This window comes from Microcebus murinus, unplaced genomic scaffold, assembly GCF_040939455.1.
Source record: "Microcebus murinus isolate Inina unplaced genomic scaffold, M.murinus_Inina_mat1.0 scaf008_hap2_Mmur4.0, whole genome shotgun sequence".
NCBI lineage: Eukaryota > Metazoa > Chordata > Mammalia > Primates > Cheirogaleidae > Microcebus > Microcebus murinus.
The window spans coordinates 388925-413801 of NW_027438954.1; the positions used below are offsets into that span (position 1 = coordinate 388925).

The 24877-nt window shown below is 50.4% G+C and overlaps 1 protein-coding gene across 7 annotated transcripts in view; it reads right to left on the minus strand.

Annotated features, from left to right (window-relative positions):
* Nucleotides 1-1378: 1378 nt before the first annotated feature.
* Nucleotides 1379-24877, minus strand: part of IQSEC2 (IQ motif and Sec7 domain ArfGEF 2) — an 85607-nt gene continuing 62108 nt past the window's right edge. For 4 of the 7 annotated variants that reach the window (XM_075999802.1, XM_012746612.3, XM_012746616.3 and 1 more), the window contains 12 exons: nt 24469-24730; nt 22921-23322; nt 19436-20331; nt 17589-17750; nt 16990-17112; nt 15881-16047; nt 12852-12991; nt 11825-11950; nt 9533-9632; nt 8778-8939; nt 6883-7056; nt 1379-5743 (listed from right to left, as the gene is read on the minus strand). In XM_075999802.1, the coding sequence (XP_075855917.1) occupies nt 5730-5743; nt 6883-7056; nt 8778-8939; nt 9533-9632; nt 11825-11950; nt 12852-12991; nt 15881-16047; nt 16990-17112; nt 17589-17750; nt 19436-20331; nt 22921-23322; nt 24469-24730 (2728 nt within the window). In that variant the 3' untranslated portion in view covers nt 1379-5729. Of the gene's footprint in view, nt 5744-6341; nt 6392-6882; nt 7057-8777; nt 8940-9532; nt 9633-11824; nt 11951-12851; nt 12992-15880; nt 16048-16989; nt 17113-17588; nt 17751-19435; nt 20332-22920; nt 23323-24468; nt 24731-24877 lie in introns of all 7 variants that reach the window. The other 3 variants (XM_012746607.3, XM_012746606.3, XM_012746608.3) reach the window with 1 other exon arrangement.

Below are 24877 nucleotides of genomic sequence, written 5' to 3' on the forward strand. Positions count from 1 at the left end.
TGCATTCTCTCACACCTCCAGGCCTTTGAATGTGCTGCTTCCTCTAACAAATGCCTTTCTTTACCGGGCTAATTCCTACACACCCTTCAAGATGCCACTAATGGGGCAGTTCCAGAAAAATCTTCCCTGACCCCACTCGCCCACCCCAAGTTGGATTTCCCCTACTCTGTGCTCCCACACACCCAGGGCTTCCTTCTGGGCCTGTGATTATTATATCGTCTTCACATTATCCCCACCAAGCTGTCCATTCCTGAAAGTCTTGTCCTGTACCGTCCAGTATGGTAGCCACTACCCATTTGTGGCTATTTAATTTTATTTTTTTAAGACAGAGTCTTCCTCTGTTGTCCTGGGTAGAGTGCAGTGGCATCATTGTAGTCATCATAGCTCACAGCAACCTCAAACTCCTGGGCTTAAATGATCCTCTTGCCTCAGCCTCCCAAGTAGCTGGGACGACAGGTGCATGCCACCATACCCGGCTGTTTTCTATTTTTAGTAGAGACGGGGTCTTGCTCAGGCTGGTCTTGAACTCCTGAGCTCAAGTGATCTTCCTGCCTCAGCCTCCAAGAGTGCTAGGATTATAGGCATGAGCTACCATGCCAGGCCTTAAAATTTAAATTGAATGAGATTAAAAATGCAAACTGGGTGCAGTGGTACATGCCTGTAGTCCCAGCTACTCGGGAGACTGAGGCAGTAAGATTACTTCAGCCCAGGAGCTTGAGGACAGCCTGGGCAACATAGCAAGATCCTCCATCTCTAATAATAATAAATAAAAAGCAGTTCCTCAGTTGCACTAGCCACATTTCAAGTGCTCAATAGCCACATGTGGCTAGTGGTTACCATATTGAACAGTGCAGATATAGGACATTTCCATCATCACAGACAGACCTACTAGACAGCACTAGTCTAGAACAAAGGACTCTGTGAGATTCTAGGACCTTTGTACTTTGCTGTGTTGTCTCTCCCCATTTGCATCCTCAAAGAGATTGGCAGTAGCACCTTTGATGTAAGAACAGTCAGTGGGGCTGGCACGGTGGCTCAAGCCTGTAATCCTAGCTCTCTGGGAGGCTGAGGCAAGAGGATAGCTGGAGGTCAGGGGTTCAACACCAGCCTGAGAATAGTGAGACCCTGTCTATACTGAATAAAAAAACAAAACAAAAATAAAAAAAATACACAAAGCAACAAAACGCAGCTGGGCATTGTGGCGCGCACCTGTAGTTCCAGCTACCAGGGAGGGTGAGGCAGAAGGATTGCTCACAGCCCAGGAGTTGGAGCTTGCAGGGAGCTACAATCACATCATTGCACTCTATCCAGGGACACTGAGTGACACTCTGTCTCAAAAAAAAAAAAAAAAAAAAAAAAAAAAAAAAAAAAAGCAGTCAATAGGCATGTTCAGGTCCTCAGAGAAATGGAGAGGCAGAGGGTCAGGGCAGGCACAGCCCAGTGCTGGGACTGCCATGATGGGAGAAGGAGAACTTAGCAAAGAGCTGACAGAAGCATGAAGAGGTTCCAGAGGGGCCCCAAATTTTGGTACACAGGTTGCATCAATCAGTAAATTCACTAATGCAAAAATACATAACTCTAAGACTTAGCTTAGAAAGAACCATTCATTCATTTGATCAACAAAATTTTAGTGATATCTGTGCTGTGCCAGGCACTGTAGTGAGCAGTACTCTGAACAGACATGATTCAGACCAGTATCAGTCCCAAGCAACTATGGCCTGGTGGGGAAGATAGATAATGACATGAAGGATCTCGAAGAATGTGATGAAGGGCACATTTTGTGAAGGATGGGTTCTTTAAGCCCATCTTGCAAGGGTGGGGAAACCTTCATCAGGGATGTTGGGAGGGGTATGTCTGGCAAGGGGAAAGGCACAGGTAAAATACTGCGGTTGGAAAGTATACACAGGCATTTTCAGGGAACAGTGAGCAGAGGGCCAAAGTATGGGTGAGGAATGAGTTAAGACTACAGATATCTTCAGCTGGGCCACCCTATGGGGAACCTCCCAATGTCAAGACAAGGAGTTTGCATCTTTTTCTGTAGGTGGCCTGTGTGTCTGGCAGGAAGTAGGCACTTCACGTACATCTGTTAACAATTGTCCTGCAAAATCGTCATCCCAATTTTACAGGTAGAAGACCAGGCTCTGAAGGGCTGGGTGACTTGCCAAAGGCAGCAGAGTCAAGTCACTGAGCCAGGAGTTGAGCACTAAAAAAAAAATGAGCTTTGGGAAGATGCAATCAGCATCAAGCTGAAGGCAGGAGAAAGGGGAGCAGCCAAAGGTAGTCCAGTGCGGTCCAGCAGGGAAGATACCAAAAAACGCTGATTGGACTTGATTTCAGGACCCACTGGGTCTAAGCTCTTCAAACACTCAAGTCTGGTCCATGAGGAAGCATAAAATGCTTAGATGGCCCCAGCTCCTGCTTTTGCTAGTTGTCATCCCTGGGATGCCTTTAAATGTGCATATGAGGAAAAAAACAAAGACCTTGGTCCAAGCTGCTAAAGAGTGGGGCCATCCAAACATTTCCCTTTTAGAGGCCATCCCAGATTCTAGGAAGGCAGCAAAAATATTGACTGAATGCTGCTTCTGGGGACTTTGCTTTCCCTAACTAAGAGCCATTGCTTGGCCCCATCTCTCTTGTGCCAAGCCAAGACCCAGGATATAATGAGTGGTGCTAGAAACACATCTGTTTCATAGAGAAGCAGTTTGGGGGACTGGAAAGGGGCCTAGGCTACAAGTCAGGAACCCCCACCCTGACTTGTAGTGTCACCTTAGGAAAGACTCTTCTCTTCTCTCAGCCTGTCCCTTCCTCTGTAAATGAAAGGGAGCCCAGCTATTTGTTATCTAACATTCTAAGTATACACAGAGAGCTCTTAAAATGTATCTAGTCCCTTCCGAGTCATCTCCCTACCCTCAAGGACAGAAATGTGACCAGCCACTGGGGGGCATGGTGCACCAAGGCAAAGCCAGGCCAGCCATAGGGTGAGATTAGATGCCACAGGAGTGGAAGGAAGTATCCATCCTGGGAAAAGAAGACAAGGGAACTAACTTGCTGAACTAACTCCATCCCAGCTGCTTGACGTCCCTTACCTCCACGCAGCAATGGCTTATCACCTTGAGTTTCAAATGGAGGAAACTGAGACTCAGAGAGGGTGTCTCGCCCAAGTTCATACACCTAGTGAAAACCCCAGGATACGAACTGCATCAACTCCAAAGCCCATACTCCTGCCACTCTGTCACGCAGACTGTATATGAAATGAGACAGGAACACCTCCCTCACCCCCATCTCCCACCCAACCAAAGCATCTCGCCCACCCAGTTGCCTGAATCTCTACTGTTACCGCATCACCTCCCTGGGCTATGGCCTCTCTCTCCATGGGCTCCACAGTGGGGAAGGGGGGCGTAAGTAGGAGGCAGAGGCGGGAGGTGAGCACAAGGTCTTTTATGAGGCATCAAATATACATTCTTATATACAAGGAGGAAAAAAGACAATGCCTGAACCCCAGCTCCTCTCCATACAGTCCCTCCCACTGCCACCCTCCCCTGCCCCCAAGCCCCAGGGTCCCTGGCCCTTTGTACGGCCAGGGTCCATCTGTCTGTCTGTCTATCTGTCTGTACTGCAGCCGGTGGTGGAGAGAGGAGAAGGAGGCAGGAGCTGAGAAAGGAGCTGGATATGCGGGGCAAGAAGAGGAGCTGGGGCTTGTAAAAAATATATTTATAATAAATAAACAGGCTGCAAAAGGGCTGGAGAGGCAGCGGAGATTTTGATGGACAGAAGGACTCAGGCATCCTGGCTCCCAGCCCCGGCTCTGATGGCTTCAATCTCTGCCTCAGGAAGGACATCTTGGGCTCATAGTGGCCCTCTGGGAGCATCTCTCCCCAGGGCCGATGCTGGGTGCCCTGCCCCAGAGAGGTGTGTGTGGGCAATATCTGTAAAGTGCATTGTCTTCAGTTGTAGGGGGGTAGGTGTAAGAGAATGAGGGGGGGCATGCAATATGGGTGAGGGAGGGCAGTGCCCTTCTCATCCCAGACCTGAGCTCCCCCAAAACCTGTCTGGACTTTGATCAGGAGGATAAGAACATTGCAGGGCGAGGCAAGTTCCTGAAGCCAAAGAGGTCTGGGCTGGGGCCTACTGGAGAGAGAGCATAGACTGGCTCGAGAGAGGAAGCACTGCCCCATTTGGGGCCAACACAAGCGGGGTCCCACCCACCAAGTGCATTGACAGTCTGTGTCCTCCATCAGACAGAAGGACACATGGAGGTGTGTGGCCAGGCCCTGAGGTCAGAGAGAGGGCTGAGCCAACTGAGGTTTGGCCACAACTCTACAGAGCGCTCTCCTAGCCCCACACGGCCAGAGGAGCCCTAGGGAAGCCTTCACCCCTCCAGCTCTGGACGCCTGCCCTTCTCCACCAGCCAGAGTTGAAAGGGAGCTCACACTGGCCTGGAGGTCTGAGGCCACAGAGCTAGACCTCCAGGGAAAGGGCAGGTGCAGAGGAAGACAGGAAAAAGAGAAAAAGGATCTCTGAAAAGCCCTCACCACTCCCCAGCACTGGAGCACCCTGAGTCCAGGATTCAAGTGGCAAGGGTCTTTGAATCAGGAAGGAAACCCCATGGCAACCGCAGGGGGTTAGAGAAGGGCCCCAAGACAGGGAGGAAGTGGGGAGGAGGACATTGCTATGTTATATATATTTCTGAAAAAACTGAGGAAGCAGAGAGGGTGCAAGGTCCCTCTCCTGTGGATTCCCCAGAACGTCCTGTTCCCCAGCTCACTCTCTTCATTCATCAGACCACGGTGCTGATCCGGCTTGGCTTGGCCTTGGGGTTCGCACTGGGTGGGTTGGCTGTGCCAGGGGGCCCAGAGGCGTGCAGCGGGCCGTGGGGAGAGGTGGGTGGCAGGGGTGAGTGCGGGGTGTGAGGTGAGGGTGGGGGCAGGGGTGGGTAGGAGGGGTGGGGTGGGATGGGTGAGTGTGGTGACAATGGTGACTGGGGGTGGTGGGGGTGTGAGTAGGAGCCTCCTGGTGGCCGGGATCCAGGGCCCCCGGCAGCGCCTGCTGCTGGCATCATCTGTGGGTGGTGACTAAAAATGAAGTGCTTAGGGCCCTGTTTGTGGGCTGGAGGGTGCTGGGGGGCAGGACTGTACAGGGGCAATGGGGACGTGGGTTGGTGGAGGGGGTGGCGGCCATGTGGAGCAAACTGAGGGTGTCCTCCAGCTCCCCGCCTGGGGGCCCTGCCTGGCCGGCCCAAGGTATAGTGCTGGGGCCCTGGGACTGGGCCATGGGCATGGAAGTGGCGATGTGGCCCCACAGGTGGGGCTGAGGCGGGAGGTGGTGGAATGGAGCCCAGCTGGGGCAGGGGAGGGGGCTGCTGAGGGGGTGGGGGTAGAGGGGGTTGCTGGGGAGGGAGGTAGGGCGGCGGGGCAGGGCCTGGTCCTTGGCAATACTGGGCATGCAGGGCCTGGAGCTTGGACTGCCCGTCAGGCAGCACCCCCAGGCCACCGTGGCTGTGACCGTGGTGGTGGTGGTGGTGGTGGTGGTGGGTGGAAGAAGCAGATGAAGAGGAGGCAGAGGCCTGGCCTGTTGGCGGTGGTGGCATCTGGAAGGGCCCCTTGCCCCGCTTGCTTCCAAATAGGGAGCCCAGGAAGGATGAGGAGTTGGAGATGGGCCTCTGGCTCTTGTACTCCTCTGGCGGCGGGGGTGGGGGCGGAGGTGGCATCCTCTGGTGAGGGCGTGGACTGCTAATAACAGACCCCTGGAAGGGGGGAGGGGGTAAGTCAGGTTGGTCTAGACATCCTAAACCCCCAACCCTAAACTCCACCCCTGTCCCTGAGGGCTGAGGCTGGGGAGACAGGGACCCCCAAGTCATAATTGAAACCAAGTAACAGTCCTGTGCTTGTACATGGAGCTCCCCAGCTTGCAAAGCTCTGCTGTCACAACCATTATCTCAGCTGAGCCTCAGCTAGGAGAGGAAGAAGTAGCAGTACCTTCTCCTCATCCCCATTTTGCAGGCAGGGAAAACGTTAGGCCCAGAGAGGCAGAGCGACTTGCTGAGGGTCAAAGAGCAGGACTTGGAGGTAAGAGCTTCTTGTGGCCCAACTCCAAGCGCATCCCTACTCAGAGTCAGCCCTGAGGTTGAGAGGGGGCACGGGAGAGTGGAAGACAGACTGAGAGACAGGCAGAATGAGGACAGACAGAGTTGAGGACAGATGGAGAGAGTGGTGGCTGGGAGAGGCAGCCGCATGGTTCCCAGCAGGGAAGAGGAGGGAGCAACAGGTCCCCTCCTCCTCTGGGGCTCCATGGCCAGGGCAGGGCTCATGCAGAGGATGAGTGGGGCAAGAGCTGGCACTTACTTCGATGGTGCTGTCCAGCGATCCCACGCTGTTACGCCGCCCCCGCTTCCCTGCACCCACAAGCAAGGAGCCCAGCGTCAGAGCAGCAACCCTTCTTCCCCACCCTGATGGGCTCCAGAGCTGGGTACCAGGCCTAGGCCCCTCCCGGGGATAGACACCCCATTATCCCTTTACCCCATTGAAAAGGGGGAGGTGGGGAGGAGGAGAAGTGGAGAAGGAGGAGAGAGAGGAGGATAAGATGGAGAAGGAGGAGCGGTGGTACAGGAGAGACAGAAGAGGGAGCAGAGGAGGAGAGGTGGAGCAGCGAGAGAGAGGGGCCAGGACTGTGGCCCCCACTTCACACGCCCTGGCCCCAGTGCTGGGCTCCATCTGATTTGACCTGGCTCCCAGGCCCCTGCAGCACAGCGCCCAGGGCTCTGGGTGAAGGCAGGGTGTGTGCGTGTGCGGCAGGTGGAAAGAAGGCTGGCGGCCAGTGACAGGAGGCAAAGAAGACACCTGGCCCCTCGTCTCCCAACCCAGGGCAGGGGCCCAGAAGACCTACCTGCATCCGAGAGGTCTCGCAGGGAACTGCTGAGTGCGCCCCGTTTGAGCCCATCGCCTGCACCATAAGTATCTTCCAGGCTACTGCGGGCCAGCGTCCCATTCACTGAATCCTTGGCCCCTCCGGGCTGTGAGGCGTTAGGCCGCATCATACCTTTCTGCTTCTCCAGCTCCGCTGGGTGGCAGTGGGGGGGACAGGGAGCAAAGGTCAGGAACAGGAATGATAGTCCACCTGATTTACCTCAGTGCTCCATGGGCCTTCCTCCTTTCTTCTCCCGCCCCTATCCCCTGGGCCTCCTGTTGTACCCCACACCTGTTTCCCTCCAAACTGCAGCTTCATCTCCAAAGCTCGTCAGTACCCAACCCCTGTCTCACACCCTCTGTCCCTACTCAGTCTTCCCTTCATCCCTCTCAGTCCTGCTTCCTGCTCCTTTCCTCTTCTTTTTGCCCTCTCCTTCCTCTCCTTCTCCCCTCCCTTGCTGTCGGTCTCCCCAAAGCACCCCTGCCCTTCAAAAATGAGCTTCACAGCAGATGGTTCAGAGTAAGAACAGGATGGCCCTTACAGTCCATGGCAAAGGGCAATCTTTCCAGAGTTCACTCTGTTCTCAGATACCTTGCTCCAGAGCAGAGGGACTCCTAGCAGGGCAGGAGCAGGAAAGTGACAGTAGTCTAATCCTCTACCACACACCAGTCAGTATGCTGGGCGCTACACACACTTGATCTCTCTCAGTCCTCACAAGAATTCTGAGGTAAGTGTTAGCATCCACATTGCACAGAGGAAGAAACTGAGAATCCGAGAGGTCTTAGAGCTTGCCCAGGGTCATATCGCTGGAAATGGTGGAGCTGACATTCTGGAAGCAGGTCTGCCTGATTCCAGAGCCTGGGCTCTCCTGGCCTTACACCCCACCTCCCCATGGAGGTCATGGAAACACTTGTCTATTGCCCTCCCCTACTCATCTTGGTCTGCTAATCTCTCTCTGGATTTCCCCAAGGTCTCAAGGACATCTGATGAACTGCAATTTCTGACCCAGTCTTGCTGAGGAGTAGAATAGACCCTGGAACTGTGAAGGCCTCACCAAGGAGCTGTCCGCCGCCTCTGTCTCTCTCTCTCTCTCTCTCTGTCTGCCTGCCTCTTTCTCCTTAACACCATGTTACTTAACTGTGACTGCTTAGCCTGGAGAAGAGAAAACTTGGAGGGCATCGGGAGGAATGAGATATAATCACTATTTTCCATTACGTATATGATCAAAATGGCATGGTGTGGCTCCTGGGGACTGGGAGATTGGCCACTGGGACTCAGCTCAGGAAATGGTATGTGGGGAGAGGAGAGGAGAGGAGAGGAGAGGAGAGGAGAGGAGAGGAGAGGAGAGGAGAGGAGAGGAGAGGAGAGGAGAGGAGAGGAGAGGAGAGGAGAGGGTGGGATGGGGAATAATGTTTGTTGAACACGTAGCATGTAGCAGGACACTTTGGCTGCCTTGTCTCATTTCATCTCCACGACTCTGTGAAGATTTCATTATCCTAACTTCGTATTGGAAGAAACTGGGGCTCAGAGGATTAGGTGACTTGCTCCAGTTTACCCAGATAATAAGTAGCATACCTGGGATTGAAAACTAGAGTCCTACTTCTAAAACCCTGATTCTTCTCCTTGCTGCCTTTCACTAGAAGGAAGAGTTGGCTCATAATTAGGGCTTGGGATAATAATCTGAGGGCAGGAGGTAATGAGCCCCTTGTCACTGAAGGTATTCAAGCAGAGGCTGAAGGGTTCCTGGAATGAGAGTAGGAGGGTTGGATAAGCTAACCCTCAACTGTGAGAGTGTCAGAGGACAGGATTCTTGGTTTCTGCAGGACACTGTGTGAGGAAAGGGGGCAGGAGACGTACATGGCTGGGCTACTCACACTCCACACGGTACTTCTCCATCTCCTGCACCTCCGCGATGGACTCGCGCAGGTCGGACGTGAAGCGCAGCCTGTCCTGGAGGCTAGGGGCATTGAAGATGATGAGGACCTTTCGCTCCCCACCAGGTACTGCGGACAGCAACTTGATCCCAAACTGGTAATCTGTGGGGAAAGGGAGGGGAGAGGGAAGGTTGGGCACCTCTGTCGGGATTGACGAAAGGCGGCTCATCCGTGAAACAATTTTTCTAATATCCAGTCATGACATTACAACAACTCTCCTCTGCTTGGGCATCTTCATTGGCTCCCCTTTGCCCCAAAGCCCCCAAACTCCTGGTAGCCATGGCCCTGTTTATTCCTGTACTCCAGGATGCAAAGGCAAACCCAGCAGTGTAGAATTGCTCTCTGAAATCCCTTTCCTTCACACCGCTGCCTCAGCTCACATTGCTTCTCTGCCCAGTTACCACCCAACAGAGCTCCTCCTGGTTCAGTCCTTCGGAACACAGCATGAGTGCCTTCTTTTTGGCTCACCAGAGAACACACACACTATGGTTCTCTGCAAGACCATGAGCTCCCCAGGGGCTAGACCCAAGTCATGCTCCACTCTGGCCTGCCCTTCATCCTGGGATCAAGTAGGTACTTTGGACACCTTAGCCCAGTCATAAAGGACTCCAAGAATTGGAGCTGGTATGGAGGAAGGGTGAGCATGGGGGCCATGGCTTGGAGTCTTGGGAGCTGGGATCCAAAAAGGGACTCACATGAATTCTGGAAGAGTTGCATGTGCATTTCCACGAGGGGAAAGGACTGACGGAAGCTGTATGTCACCAAGATCTTCTTCTTCTGGAAAATTTTGGTGACCTTTGGCAGGGGTGGGAAAAAGACAAAAGGCAGAATTTGGGGTGGGGAATTTCTTTCCACATGGCACCTATTTCTAGTAACCACCCTCCCTTCCCACCCCCACTGACAAATATATACACACAAACACACATCCCCCCAAGTTGGGGAGAACGGAAGCTTGAGGAACAGAATGGGAGAGATGGAAGAAAATGCAAGTTCCTGATGCACAGCAGGGTTTACAGTATTTACAGGAACTAACTGAATGCTGCTCCTTCAAAGAAGCCTGTTCTAATGTCTCACAGAGATTTTTTACCCCCGTTTTCTGAGCTCCAGAGTGCTGATTCAGTACCTTTCCCTTGTCGGGCTCTATGATAGTCCTCTGAGTGTGTGATCGCCCCCTGCTGACCTGGAGGGCAGGAGTCTGGTTTTCAGGTTCTCTCATCCACCCTCACCAGAGCCAGCACTTAAAGGCACTCTCTGCCCAACCTATGTAGGGAGTTAAGGAGTCTTCCTCTCAACAGCTCAAAGTCTTTAGCAAGTACTTGGGCACTCTGGACTCAAGTAACACAGGCTGCAAACACCTTAGGCAGCCTGCAAGCGGCTCTTCACAGCAAATGTTTTGATTTCAGGATGGTTACAGTTCATAGTGATGCAAAGCACATTTTTTGGTCCTTCAGATTGTAAGCATCCTGAGAACAGGGACTGAGTCTGATTCATCTTGGCCTACCCAGTGCCTAGCACAGAGCCAGACATACGCTGGTGTCAGGATATGAGGGATGGCTAAAAGTTGCCTCAGCACCTGTATGGGCCAGGCACTCTTCAGGGCAAGGCTAATACACATATGACCTCTTATTTCATCCTCATGACAACCCTGTGTGGCAGGGATTAGAACCATTTCACAGAGGAGGAAACTAAGGCTCAGAGAGGGCATCGGAGGTGCTTCGTCTAAAGCAGTAATGCTCAACTGGGGGTGATATTGCCCCCCAGAGGACATTGAGCTATGTCTGGTGACATTTCTGGTCAAAGGGTTGCTACTGGCATCTAATAGGTGCTGCTAAACATCCTGAAGTGCACAGGACAGCTCCCCACAACAAAGAATTATCCAGCCCCAAAGGTAAACAGTGCTGAGATTAAGAAACTCTGTTCTGGCTGGGCGCGGTGGCTCATGCCTGTAATCCTAGCACTCTGGGAGGCCAAGGCGGGTGGATTGCTCAAGGTCAGGAGTTCAAAACCAGCCTGAGCAAGAGCGAGACCCCGTCTCTACTATAAATACAAAGAAATTAACTGACCAACTAATATATATAGACAAAATTAACCGGGCATGGTGGCACATGCCTGTAGTCCCAGCTATTCAGAAGGCTGAGGCAGAAGGATTGCTTGAGCCCAGGAGTTGGAGGTTGCTGTGAGCTAGGCTGATGCCACAGCACTCACTCTAGCCTGGGCAACAAAGCGAGACTCTGTCTCAAAAAAAAACGAAAGAAAGAAACTCTGTTCTAAGGGAGAGAAGACCAAGAGAGGGAGACAGGATTACTGTCCACAAATCACTGAAGAGCTGTTTCAGAGCAGAGAGAGAATATTTGTTCTCTGTGATCCCAAGATTTGAGTGAAGATCGGTGGAGCAAACTCATAGGGAAATAGATTCTAGCAGCTAGAGCTGTCTGACAAGGCAAATGGCTGTTCTGGAGGAAGACAGTTTTCTGTCTCTGCAGTCACACAAGCAGGGGACCATCCAGGAAGCTGGTTCTTGCCCTGGAGACCCTGAAAGTCCCTTCTGACCTGCAGAGTCCTAAGAGTCCCATCCCTAAAAGACAAATATCTGGACTGGTAATGAGCACAGTTTTAAGAGTCACTTCAAGCATCTCCATCACTTAGAGGTTTCAGATTGATCCTGGGGGTCACAGGTTCACCTCCCCCGACTCAACTCGCCAAGCCATTGAAGTGGACAGTGACATTCCCTACTACTTCACAGATTGGAAATCCGTCAACTCCCATAGTCCTCATATTTTCTGCCCCTGGGTGGTTGTCACTTCCTCCAAACAGATCCGTGAGGAAAAGAAGGGCAGAGAAGGCCTGTGGCTTACCCAAAACTATGCAGATGGCACGGCAGAGCACCTTGCCTGCCACGCTCCATACCAATGTCAACATGGTTCACACTAGACCCAGGGGCCAAGCTTACCATCTCCCTTCCACCTCCTCCCCCACAGTGCCCATACCACAAGGAGATCATTGAAGAGGAAGACCTCCCGCTGATGCAACCCCAGCCTCTGGGGGCGGTTTGGATCTGGCACCTCGTAGAGTTGGCAGCAGCAAACCAGTCGACGGTGAGGAAGAGACAGGACCTAGACAGGCATGAAGAAATAGGTGTTAGAAAGCCAGCCCATCAACTTCAGGCCTCCAGCACCTTAACTTTCAACCATAAGAGGAAGTTTACCTCCGATATGTATGTATCACTCTGATATAAGGAGTATTCTGGAATGCCTTTATTTTTATTGTTTTTAGAGATGGGGTCTTGTTTTGTTGTCCAAGCTAGAGTGCAGTGGCGTCATCATAGCTCGCTGCAACCTCAAATTCCTGGGCTCAAGTGATCCTCCTGCCTCAGCCTCCCAAGTATAAAATGCCTTTCTTGTCCAGCTCTGCATGGCTACATTGCACCCCTCCTTCAAATCCCAATTCCAAAGTTATGTCTTCTATGAAGTCTTCCCTGATTTCCCCAGGTTGAAAATGGCCCCTCCCTCCTTTCTGCTCTCCTAAACTAGACCATAAGGCAGCAGTAATATTTGTGTCTTTGTCTTGCATACATACTGGTCTATGAGTGTCCCAGGACAAAGACCATGTCTTATTCATATCTTCATCTCTGGGGCCCAGTGAAATGCTGGGCTTAGTAGAAAGGATCCGTAAATGTTTGTTAGCTAAGAGACTAAAGTGTGTTCTTGCTTTGGTTCTCAGCTAACCATTAGCTTGGCTCTTCACTTGGGATGGACAGGCAAGACCGGATATAGAAAGGATGCTAATATTTATACAGCACCCACCATGGGCCTTGCACTATGCCAGGTGCTGAATGCTGAATCCACATGGAGCATCTCACTTAATCTGCACTACGATCCCTTGATGAATCCATTACCATCCACTCTGCATTGCAGGTAAGCGGCACCCAGCACTCAGGGAGGTGCATTGACTTACCACTCAGTTGCTGAAGCATACTCAAACTCTGGCCCCTTTGCAGCTTCCCAATGCACTTACTGGTTTCTTGCCAACAATCATGCGCTCCACAGCCTGCACTTGGGACACGTGGTCATCATTGGTCCTCAGTTCACGCCCCTGGATGCGCTGATAGATGCCCACCAGGAGGTCACGGGGGATGTCCTCACCATTGTCAACCCCTGGGTAGGGATATGTCACATAAATATGGGCCACTGATGGTAGGGGATCTCCACAACACCCATCACCCAGGCATGGGCCACACTAACGGTCAGGACTAATGGGTATCCCCAGCCGCTCAGCCAGGATCAGGGCAGGAAAGGTGCCCTTCAACACAACAGCCAATTGCTATCTTCCTCAGGGTGGAGATTTTATCTAAACGACTCAGAACATACTGTAATTAAAACCATCAGATACTATTTTTGGCCTTCCTAATTAGCAAAAATAATTTTAAATGAAATCCAGTGCTAAGCAGAGTGCAGGGAAGTGAGTATGTAACATAATAATTTTGGAGGGTAATTTGGCAAGAGCCTAAATGTTCAGACCCAGTGATTCCTTTTAGGAATCTGCCCTAAAGAATTACTCAGAAATATGTGCAAGCTATGTATAAGAATGTTCACTAAGTGTTATTTATGGGAAAATTTTGAAACAACCTAAGTTCTAACAATAGAGGAACAGTTAAGTAAAGGATAGTATATCCATTTAATAAGATAGTATACAGCTATTAAAAATTTGACATTTAGGCCGGGCGCGGTGGCTCACGCCTGTAATCCTAGCACTCTGGGAGGCCGAGGCGGGCGGATTGCTCAAGGTCAGGAGTTCAAAACCAGCCTGAGCGAGACCCCGTCTCTACCATAAAAATAGAAAGAAATTAATTGGCCAACTAATATATATAATATAAAAATCAGCCGGGCATGGTGGCTCGTGCCTGTAGTCCCAGCTACTCGGGAGGCTGAGGCAGGAGGATCGCTTGAGCCCAGGAGTCTGAGGTTGCTGTGAGCCAGGCTGACGCCACGGCACTCACTCTAGCCTGGGCAAGAAAGCGAGACTCTGTCTCAAAAAAAAAAAAAAAAAAATTTGACATTTGCAAAAAGATTTCAATAGCATGAGAAAATTCTTATAGCAAGTGAGAAAAGTAAGATAATAAATTGCGTATATGACATGATCTTAACTATATAAAAACTTGATGGCCGGGTGCGGTGACTCATGCCTGTAATCTTAGCACTCTGGGAGGCCAAGGCAGGCAGATTGCTCGAGGTCAGGAGTTCGAAACCAGCCTGAGCAAGAGCGAGACCCTGTCTCTACTATAAATAGAAAAAAATTAATTGGCCAACTAATATATATAGAAAAATTAGCCGGGCATAGTGGTGCATGCCTGTAGTCCCAGCCACTCGGTAGACTGAGGCAGAAGGATTGCTTGAGCCCAGGAGTTTGAGGTTGCTGTGAGCTAGGCTGATGCCACGGCACTCACTCAAGCCTGGACAACAAAGCGAGACTCTGTCTCAAAAAAATAAATAAAAATAAAAAGTTGCGTATGCATGGAGAAAGAACAAGAATACACCAAAATATTAACTATGATTGCCTCTAGGGGGCAGAATTTTAGGTGATTAAAAGAAACTTTCTAATTTGCCAAAATTTCCAAAATAAGCGTGTATTGCTTTCATTTGTTAGTCCATTTATTTAATAATTGGAGGGGAAGAGATACATGCACACACATACACACACAGAAAGAATGGATGAATGAATAACGGCAGGATTCTAGGAGACAGCTCCGAATGGCCTCTGATCTAATTCCCTCCTCCCATGGCCACCATCCTTCTCTACTCCTGATTGTCTGCTGTGAGAAACCTGCTCACTCTTCTCTCCAAACCTTCTGCTAGGGAAAATGTCTTCTCCTTTGGAAATCCCACACCTCCCCTTTGGACAAGTGCTAAAGGAACACCCTTCATCACACTGCATATTTTTTTTTTACCTTAGCTGCCAGAGGGCTTAAAGCCTATCAACTGTGCAAACCTGGATGGTCAGCCAATTTGTCTTGTTTTTGGTTTGTTCATTTTTTCTTCAACTCTACTTCCCTCTTTCATTTCTGTTTAAATAATCTTAACATCTGTGCTAGTTTTAGTAGGCTGCTCTTTGGTGAGAAGCAGGGCTTGACATCAATAGAATAAACCAAAAAGAAGATCAAAGTGACACCTTTCATCTGGTATTCAAGGCCTTCACATATTGGTTCCAACTGACCCTCTCATCCGATCAGCTCAGCGACCCCATCTTGATTGTTATCTAAACAACTTTACCACATTTTCCTGCCTCTGTGCCTTTGTTATTCTCACTGCTAGGTAAGCCCTCCTCTATCTCTATTGTGTCACCTTATCCATGCCTTCAAGGCCCACCTTAAATTAAAATACTGTTTCCTCAGGGAAGCTAGGTGGAGATGGGTTTTCAGTCCTTTGAGCTCTGACTGCACTTTTGGCCTCTCTGATATCACTGTTCACTTTCTATCTAACTAACTATGTTAATTATCTGGGTACTACAAGTCAGTCTCTCCCACACACGGGGAGCTCTCTCAGAGCAGGGACTATGGCAGAGTCCCCTCCATTGTCCTTGACACCCATCACGGGGTTTGGCACATACTAGGCACTACATGTCAACTGGCTGGCTGGTTGGTTGGTCAAGTGATAAATGAATGCATGAATGGAGGAATAGGTACTTAAAATAATTAAATGAGTCGTTATGGGCATAAAAGAAGGAAAGAAGACGTGGGAAATGGACAAGTGAATGACTGAATGAGTAAATTAGTATAAGCCCTGTAAGAGCCACTAGTTCACAGCTAGAACCCCAGGGCCTAAAAAAGCCTGGTACACAGTAGATGCTCAGTAAATCGGCAAATAGCTATTCAGGTTAATTAATAAGTGAATGCCCTGGGAACATCCAACCTTGGCAGAAAGTGACAGCATTATAGGTTAATTTCCAAGAAACAGATGGGATCTCCCTCACCCTTCCCCACCCCTACGCCCACCCACTTTCCCTTCCCAGGTGAAGGGCAGGAAAAGCTGATAGGGAAGTCTGGTCACCTCTCAGGTTCTTGATGAAGTCGTCTAGTTTCATCTTTCGTTCAGCCTTGACGCTAGGACTGTACATGTCAGTATTGAGGAGGATGATGGCAAAAGCAAGGATAAAGATGGTGTCTGGGTTCCGGAACTGGCGTACAAGGGCTGGGTTACAGACACAGTATCGCTGGCTGTAGGGCAGGAGAGGTCAAAGCCAGACTCAGGCATCAGCAATTTCCACCTACCCAAGCACCCAGTTTGGCACCACCAACCCTTTCCTCCAAAAAAATCCTACTTAGCCCTCTGGGGGGATCTGTTCTCTTCAGCGTTTCCTTAAGACTAGCACATAAAAGTCACAATCACTACCTTTTACAGAGCTTTGCCAGGGAATTTATATACATTGTCTCATGTAATCCTATCACAATTCTGCAAGGCAACTATTAGCAATCCATTTACAGATGAAGTGACTGAGGCTCAAAGTGGTAAGGTAACTTGTCCAAGGTTAACAGACCTGGTAAATAGTGAAGCCAGGATGAAAACCCAGATCTTTCTGACTGCAAAGCAAATCCTTCCCCCATTATGGGAAAGAAGTTCTTAGCAACTCCTGTTTCTCCTCTAAGTGCTCCAAAGTGGTCTGTCTAATCCCCAAAGCATTTATAGTAGAATATAATGGTTCAGGGCATGGATAGATTAGACGCACTTGAGTTCAAATCCTAGTTCTACCACTTACTCACTGTATGACTCTAGGCAAGTTATTTACTCTCTCTAAACTTCAGATTTCTCATCTGCAAAATGGGAACAATAGAAGCATCTACCTCATAGGGTGCTTGTGAGTATTTGAAATAATTATGTAAATTTTCCAGCCCAGCACCTGATCCTTAGTGAGTGCTCCATGAATGTTAGCTGTTAGTGTTGATGTTGTTGTCACTTATTGAATGCCCATGTCCCAGATGTTAAGCTAGATACTTTATGTGCACCACATCTGATCCTTACAACTGCCTTGCAAGATAGGATTTATCATTTCTGTTTTATGGTGAGGAAAGTAAGAGGCTCAGAGAAGTTCCTTATGGACACATACTACAGTGCTGCCCAAAGTGGGGAGGGGCAGCTTTAGGAGTGGGAAGCAGGCACACCTGAAGGCTTCGATGAGTCGCTCCACTTTCTGGGCCTCACCCTGAACCCGGATGTGGGATTGGAACTTCCGAAGTGCATCATCCAAATCCATGGAAGAGAAGTCCATCTCATCCACCACACAGCTGAGGAGCAAAGAAGGGGGTGTGGCACTCTCAATTCCTCTGCAGAAAACCCCTGACCCACCCGGACCTGCTCAAATGGACCAACACCCCCACTGACAGACTTCCAAAATCAGGACCTGTGGAACAAGTACACATTAGGACAGAAATTCCTGAAATTGAATCTACCCTAGAAAATTAAGACACATGGTCACTGAGGGTCCTTTTCATCAACCCACTCATTTCAGAGATGGGAAAACTGAGGCCCAAAGCAGGCCATAGGACAAGCATGTCTTGCCCAGGGCTACCCAGTAGACTTTAGGAATAGGGCCAACAGAGATGAGATCCTTTTGGGGCAGAAGGGTATGGGAGCAGGAAGGTCTATTCATTCTGTTTTGAAAAGTTTATCTGAGCCAAAAGGATAGGCTGCCCCCTTCCCCCCTCTTGCTCCCCTTTTCCAAGAATCCCTGGCCCAGCCTTTCCCGTCCTGGGGTCCTCACTCCAACACATCTCTGTTGAACTGCTTCTGCCGGTTCCCCAGGAATTCCCCTATCATCTGGCGGCTGAGGCCTTTCCGCTCCAGGATGAAGTGAGCCACTCCCACCGGTGTGTCTGACAGGAAGCCCCGCTCGATCAGATACTGGATACCCTTCTCTGGCTTCCTGCAGAAAGAGGGGAGGGAGATGAGATAACTGTCCTCTTGGAATTATGCTCTCTGTCCCATTTCTTAAACTAATTTTGGGCCCAATTAACTGTGGCCTCAGAGAGCCAGGGAAGTGGAATATATAATTTGGTCTAATCCCTCATGGTACAGATGAGAAAACTCAGATCCAGGGAGAAGTCAATTGCTCATTTCACAGAGCTTTATAATTCTAAGGTATCCTCAACCCAACTTCGTCCTTCACTGGAGCCACACCATAACTGAAAGAAAATCAGTATCTAATGAGAGCCTGCACTATGCCAGGAGTTTGTTTGTTTGTTTGTTTGTTTGTTTTTTGAGACAGGGTCTCACTCTGTCACTCAGGCTAGAGTGATATGGCGTCATCATAGTTCACTATAACCTCTAACTCCTAGGCTCAAGTGATTCTCCTGCCTCAGCCTCTGGAGTAGTTGGGACTGCAGGCATGCACTACCACATCCAGCTAATTTTTCTATTTTATGTAGAGACGGGGTCTCGCTCTTGCTCAGGCTGGTCTCAAACTCTTGGCCATAAGCGATCCTCCCATCTCGGCCTCCCAGAGTGCTAGGATTACAGGCGTGAGCCACCGTGCCCAGCCAAGGAGCTCTGATATTCTCAGTAGGCACCTAAGAGCAGTGAGAGAAGCCCTGAGCACCTTCTCTCTGAGTCACAGAATCTCAGAGTAGGGAAGAAGTTACGAAGATACTTTGTTCCACATTCCACATCCTACCCAGGCAGATATTGCCCAGTCTCTGTGAGTGCTTCTATAGACAAGGTGCTCCCTAGATTTCCAGAGAGCTGGGTCAAAATCTGGGTGAGTACCATATTCAGAAGCCCAGAACCTTAGGACCCCGTGAGGCTAAAATTTGGAAGAGACTTTGGTGCTATAGGAGTCTCAAATCCACCCCAGTTCCATGACTTTGGGCAATACTTTACTTCTGCGGCCTCAGTTCCCTATCTATAAAATAGGGGAGCTACTAGCTATCTTGCTGAGTTATTATAAGAATTAAATATAGGTGGCAGTGTTTAATAGGCTATGAAGATGTAAGGCATTACAGCTACTGCCTTCTGTTACATCTAATGTTTTCTAATTATTTTCTAATCAAATGTCACACTCCCACCCCACTCCTAAGCAATTGGCATAGACCAGGCAAGTAGAAAGAGCTAGGGTCATGATCACTGTAGTCCAGCACACCACCCTGCCCCCCAACACCTCACACATACACATTCTGGTAGTTGATAGATGGAAAAACTGAAGCCTAAGGAAAGAACGCAACTTGCCACGCACGGGCTACACAGTGAGTCTGGCCACAGGCAGACTGGTGGTCCAGGTCTCCTGTTTCTAAGATCAGGGCTCTATATACACCATATCGCCTCTCCTTTAAAAAGGGGAGTAAGGGGAGACAAGGTTCAGAAACCACTTAGTGGGGGCATCTCACCCAAGATCACATAGCCAGTCAGAGGCAGTACTAGGACCCAAACCCAGATATTTGGGGAGTCTCCAGTCTGCCACCCTATTGTCAATCCTCTTCCCTGAACAGCCAGAGAGAAACACCACAAAAAGAGAGGATGGCAGAACAAGGATCACTGCTTGGAGTTCAATCCGAGGCACCAAGGTGCCGGCAGCTAGGTAGTAAGGGTCGGGAGGCTAGCTTGGGGAGCACATACTTATTGAAGAGGTTGAGGCCGATTCTGTAGTGCCGCCTCTGTACCACATCATTGTTGAAGGCTGGTGAGTCCCAGCTGTGCCGTGTCTCCCGCTGGTAAGTCTGCTTGCACAGGCCAGTGGCTGGAGGCTCTCTCAGGCTGTCCCGAGAAGAGGAGCCGGAGCTGCAGTTGATGGTCTCATTGGAATTGCTGGAGCTCTCGAGGCTCTCATTATCTCCACCATCAGAGTTCTCGCCTGCTGCCTCGCACTTCCCCAACCTCCGAGCCCCAGCTACACCACTGGGCCCAGTGCCACTGTTGGGGGCTGGTGGCAGGGGCCCTGGTGGGGCTGGGGCTGGGCCCTCAGGGGCTGGGTAGTGGCGGTGTGGGATCGGGGCCCTGCCTGGTGGCCCCTTGTGCTTCAGGGTCCCATGGGGGCTGCAACCATCAGCCTCATACACCAGCTGGCGGTGGACAGAGCCGCGATCTGAGCGGTCACTCAGGTCCACAGAGCTGTCACTAGGAGGCTCAATGGTAAGCAGGGGAAGGTGGGCAGCCCGCAGCCGGAAATCCCGGCACTCTAAGCACCCAGGACCCCTGCGAGTGCCTTCCTCACGGCTACCATCTTCCCGGGTCCCTGGTGGCACTGGTGGAGGAACTGGTGGGAGGGGGGCTGGTGCCCAGAACTCAGGCCGGCCCTGGGGTGGGGGCTCTGTGCTGGGCAGTCGCTCAGGGGATGGCGGGGGAACTGGGTCATCCAGGTAGAGGGGAAGATCACTGAAGGATGTGGCCGAGCTGTCCTCTTGCTGTTCTTTTGACTCCCGTTTCTCTAGTTGGGCTGACCCTGGCTCTTCAGACATGGGCCCTGATGGGTGGCAGTTCAGGGCCTCGTCGATGGATTCAGCCAGAGACTTCACCTACACAGGGCAAGGGGAGAAGGGAAAGGGAGAGAAAAGAAGGAAAGATGAAGGGAAGAACAGTGGAAGGGTGGGAATGAGGGAGGGAGGGAGGGAAGGAAAAAGGGGGAATCTTCTTGGTGGGTCAGCCAAGAAGGTGGACTCCCCCGCCCCTGACTGGCTCTCTCTGCCTTCTATAAAATAACTCCCAGGGAGCCATTGTGAGCTCACAGGAGCTGGGACTAATGCCCTTAAGTTTCCTTCTCAGGCACCCCAGTAGCTCCTTTGTGTCCATATAGACTCAAGTCAAACGCTATCTCCTTCCTGATTCAAGCCACATTCCTGCCTCTGGCGCTACCCAGGGCAAACCCAAATCCCAGCTTCCTCTGTGGGAATTATCTCTTAGGAAATCCCTAATATTTAACCTTGAGAATCTGGACCACGTCTGGTAACTGTCTCCCTGTGGTATCCAGCCTCCAAACTATCCCCTAATGATCCCCTACCTCCTATAATCACACACTGGGGTACCACATTGTACCAGAGTTGGTCGGTGTGACCAACAGCAAATGGCAGAAGTGAAGGTATGTCACCTCCGAGATTAGGTTGGAAAAGACTGCAGCATCCATCTTGGGTGCTCTAGCTCTCGATTCTCTCTCTCCCTCAGGCCCCTCAGCCTGGCATAAGCCACATCATGAGCAGTCCTATGGAGAGGCCCACAAGGTGAGGAACTGAATCCTCTTGCCAACAGCCAAGTGAGTGAGCTTGGAAGCATACCATCAGCCCAATCTAGTCCTCAGAGATTGAGGTCCCACCGTACAGCTTGACCGCAGCTTCCGAGAGGCCCAGAGCCAGAACTACCCCGCCAAGCTATTCCCAGCTCCCTGGCCCTCAGAAGCTGTATAATAAATGTTTGTTGTTTAAGCTCAGTCTCTCAGGTCAATTTTAAGCTACTGCATTTTGGGGTAGTTTGTTATGCAGCAATAGAGAACAAATACACTTCCCTGTCAGATTTGTACAGCACTGAGAGCTGGGACCAGACCTGGCTCCTCTATCTCTCCCACCAGACCATGATCTTCTATTCCCTATTCCTCCCTTGAGGGATGAGTCCAGGCCTGGTTTCTTTATTTTTAGTTCAGCTCGACACATCTCTTGACATGGAAGATACGTTCAATTAAATCTTTGTTGTATGAATGAATGGATGAATGATATAGATCTTCCCTTCAATGCTTCTTTCCTTCCTTCTACCTCTTCACCAGCTCAAAGGAAGCGCATACAGGCTGACGGCAGTGCCAAATCACAGAAGTTAGAGTAGAGTGATTTCCTTTCTTATAAAGCTCTATTCATTCATTCAACAATTTCTGCTGTCTTTTTTTTTTTTTTTTTTTTGTCTTTTCTTGAGACAGGGTCTTGCTCTGTCATCTGGGCTGGAATGCAGTGGCCTCATCATAGCTCACTGCAAACTCCTGGGCTCAAGCAATCTTCTTACGTCAGCCTCCTGAGTAGCTGGGATTATAGGCACACATCACAAAGCCCAGCTAATTTTTCTATTTTTGTTAGAGATAGGGTCTCGCTCTTGCTCAGGCTGGTCTCAAACTCCTGACCTCAAGTAATCCTCCTGCCTTAGCCTCTTATCATTCAGCAGTTTCAACCAAGTACCTCCTTAGTTTTATGAAGAAAACTAACACATACTTAGTAGCTACCATGTACTAGGTGCTTTCATATATATTACCTAGTTGAACAGACTCTTCAAAACAGCTCTAAAAAGGTTTTCTCTCCATTTTATTGGTCATATTTCAATCTGGTTAAACAGCTTGCCCAAGGCCACACAGGTGGGAAATGGCAGAACTGGGAGTCACATGTAGGCAGGTATGCTGACACACCCCAAACCTGAAGTGATCTCCCACCACCCTTACTGTATTATATCCCCACCCTTCCATGCATTTGCTGATGCAATGCTTATGCAAGCAACACCTCCCAACTATTTCTAACCTGCTAAATCTTCTCTGTCTAGTAAGGTCCGCCTCCAATGCTGTTTTCTCAAAGAAGCCTTTTCTGATCCTCCCAGAAGAAAGTTTCCTCTCCCTCCTCTGGGTTCCCACAGTACTATGCATGATCCTTTCCTATGACTCTACTTCAGGAGAGCACACTCTACTTCAGGAGATAGGAATGCACACATATGCTTGCCATTTCCTATGGGACTGGGAGATCCTTTTGAATAAGGACCAGGGCCAGTTCCTTGGCCTCAGTCTCCTCCTCTGTATCATGAGGATAATAATCCTTGTCTCACAGGTCTGGTATGAGGCATACACAGCCCTGGTACATAAGAGCTTGTTACCTGCTAGTTAAGCCTTTATTTGACAGTAGATCAAGTTCCAAATAGTGAGAACTTTTATTTTCTTATTTGTTCTCTACATCCATTTTTTAACAATATAATTTTTCATCTCTCCAGTTCTTTTTCATCATTCTTACAGTCCCAACTCAGATGGTAACTATTCGTTGTTATTAAATGCCTGTCGTACAACTTCCTTCAGTTTGCAATACAGATAAAAAGCAGCAGGGGTAGCCAGAGCATGGAGATGGGGGAAAAAAGCCCTTTTCAGGGATCCTGACCTGTTTGGAGAAGGAGTCCTCAAGCTCTGTGATGTCATTAGAAAACTCTCCAGATGTGGTGACAGAGCTTCCACCACCATCGATGCCCCCACCACAGGAACCTCCATATGGGAGCCCCCGTTCAAGCCGGTGGCTCCGGGCACCAGCCATGGCACCCTCGTCCAGCGAGGCAGGCTTGCCCTCGAAGTACGCGGGGTTCTGTGCCTTCTCATACTCCTCAAAGGAGAACTGCATCCGCATGTTGGACAGGATGATACGGCGGGACATGCGGCTCTCTGAAGCTGAGCTGCGTAGCCGCTCGAAGTTCTTGTTCATGCGGTACTGGCGGAAGGCTGTCTGGATGGTTCTGGCAGCCCTGCGGCTCAGGAAGGAGCCCCCATACTTCCTTTCCAGCATTTCCACCTGGCAGGGGAGGGTCGAGGGGAACAAGGTCAGAAAGTCACTACAGCCTCATCGCCCTGGGCACTCAACCACATCACCCCCACTGTAGTTACAGCTAACTGCCTACTGTCACCTGAATGTGCCAGGCTGTGTGCTCAGTGTTCCCAGTTGAATCTCAGGTAGCACTGGTCATATGGGATTGGATTATGTTTTGTTTGTTTGTTTGTTTGTTTTTATTTACAAGAAGTACATGTTGATTATTAAAAAACAGCTAGAGAATACAGAGAAGCCAAAAAAGGAAAGAAAGACAGAAATGGAGAGCAAGAAGGACTGAAGAGAGAATGAGAGAGGAGGACGAGGGGGAGAGAGAAGGAAGGAAGGAAGGAAGGAAGGAAGGAAGGAAGGAAGGAAGGAAGGAAGGAAGGAAGGAAGGAAGGAAGGAAGGAAGGAATAGAGGGAGGGAGGAAGGGAGGAAGGAAGGGAGGGAGGGAGGGTGGGAGGAAGGGAGGAACCAAAGGCAAGGATGGAGGGAGGGAAGGAGAGAGGGATGGAGGGAGGAAGGAAGGAATGGAGGGAGGGAGAAAGGAAGGAAGGGAGGGAGGGAGGGTGGGAGGGAAGGAAAGAGGGAGGGAACAAGGATGGCAGGAAGGAAGGGATGGAGGGAGGGAGAGAGAGAGGGAGGAAGGAAGAAGGGAAGGAAGGTTGGCTCACCTAATTTCCAAATACCTAGGCATAAGCACAATTAACATTTTGGTATATGTTCTTTCAAGTTTTTTTTCTTATAGGTAGTATTTCATCCTCCCTTCTCCCTCTTTTTTAAGCTACAAAATGTTCTATGTGACACTGTTCTGAAATTGTCAACTGGTATGTGTGTGCTTCTGCATTAGACTGAGCTTTCTGAGGACCAGGTCCAGGTCTCATTCATGTTTACCTCACCAGGACCTGGGCAGAGGGCTCAGTACCTGTCTTGTGGGTGAATAAAAGACACAGTGGAGGAGTGACGAATGAGTGTGTCTCCAGTGGGTCACAGGTCCCGGGGCTAGGCCTCTCCAATTCCAGTCTCCTCAGCCCTCCCTGGATACCACCCTCAAGCACCATATCCCAACTGTGCCCTCCCCTGGTACTCTCTTGCATCCCCGCTCCCATTCCCAAGCGCCTTCTCTGCACCTTCTTGTCTTGCAGGTCTGTGGAGAGTTCGTAGCTGTCAGACAGGGCCTTGGAGCGCTTTATCTCCTCCTCCTCCTGCTTCCTCAGGGCCACACTGGCTGGCTGCAGGCGTGCCCGCTGGGCCCAGGGAAGGCCCACCCCAGCTGGGGGGCCCCCCATGTGGCTGCTGGTGGGGGGCAGCTGGCTCAGCCGGTAGGGGGGTTGGCTCCCAGGACTATCAACCGCTGTGCTCAGGTCACTGCCTGGGACATCACCCTCCACACTGTGGGGATGAGATAAGATGAGCCAGGACTTGGGAAGCGGACAGGGGCCTGCTGGGCCAGACTGAGGGCGCGGGGACCAGATCCCTGCCCCCAATGCCATCCACCCAGCTTCCTCATAGATATTGGGACCCAACACTGGGTCCTAC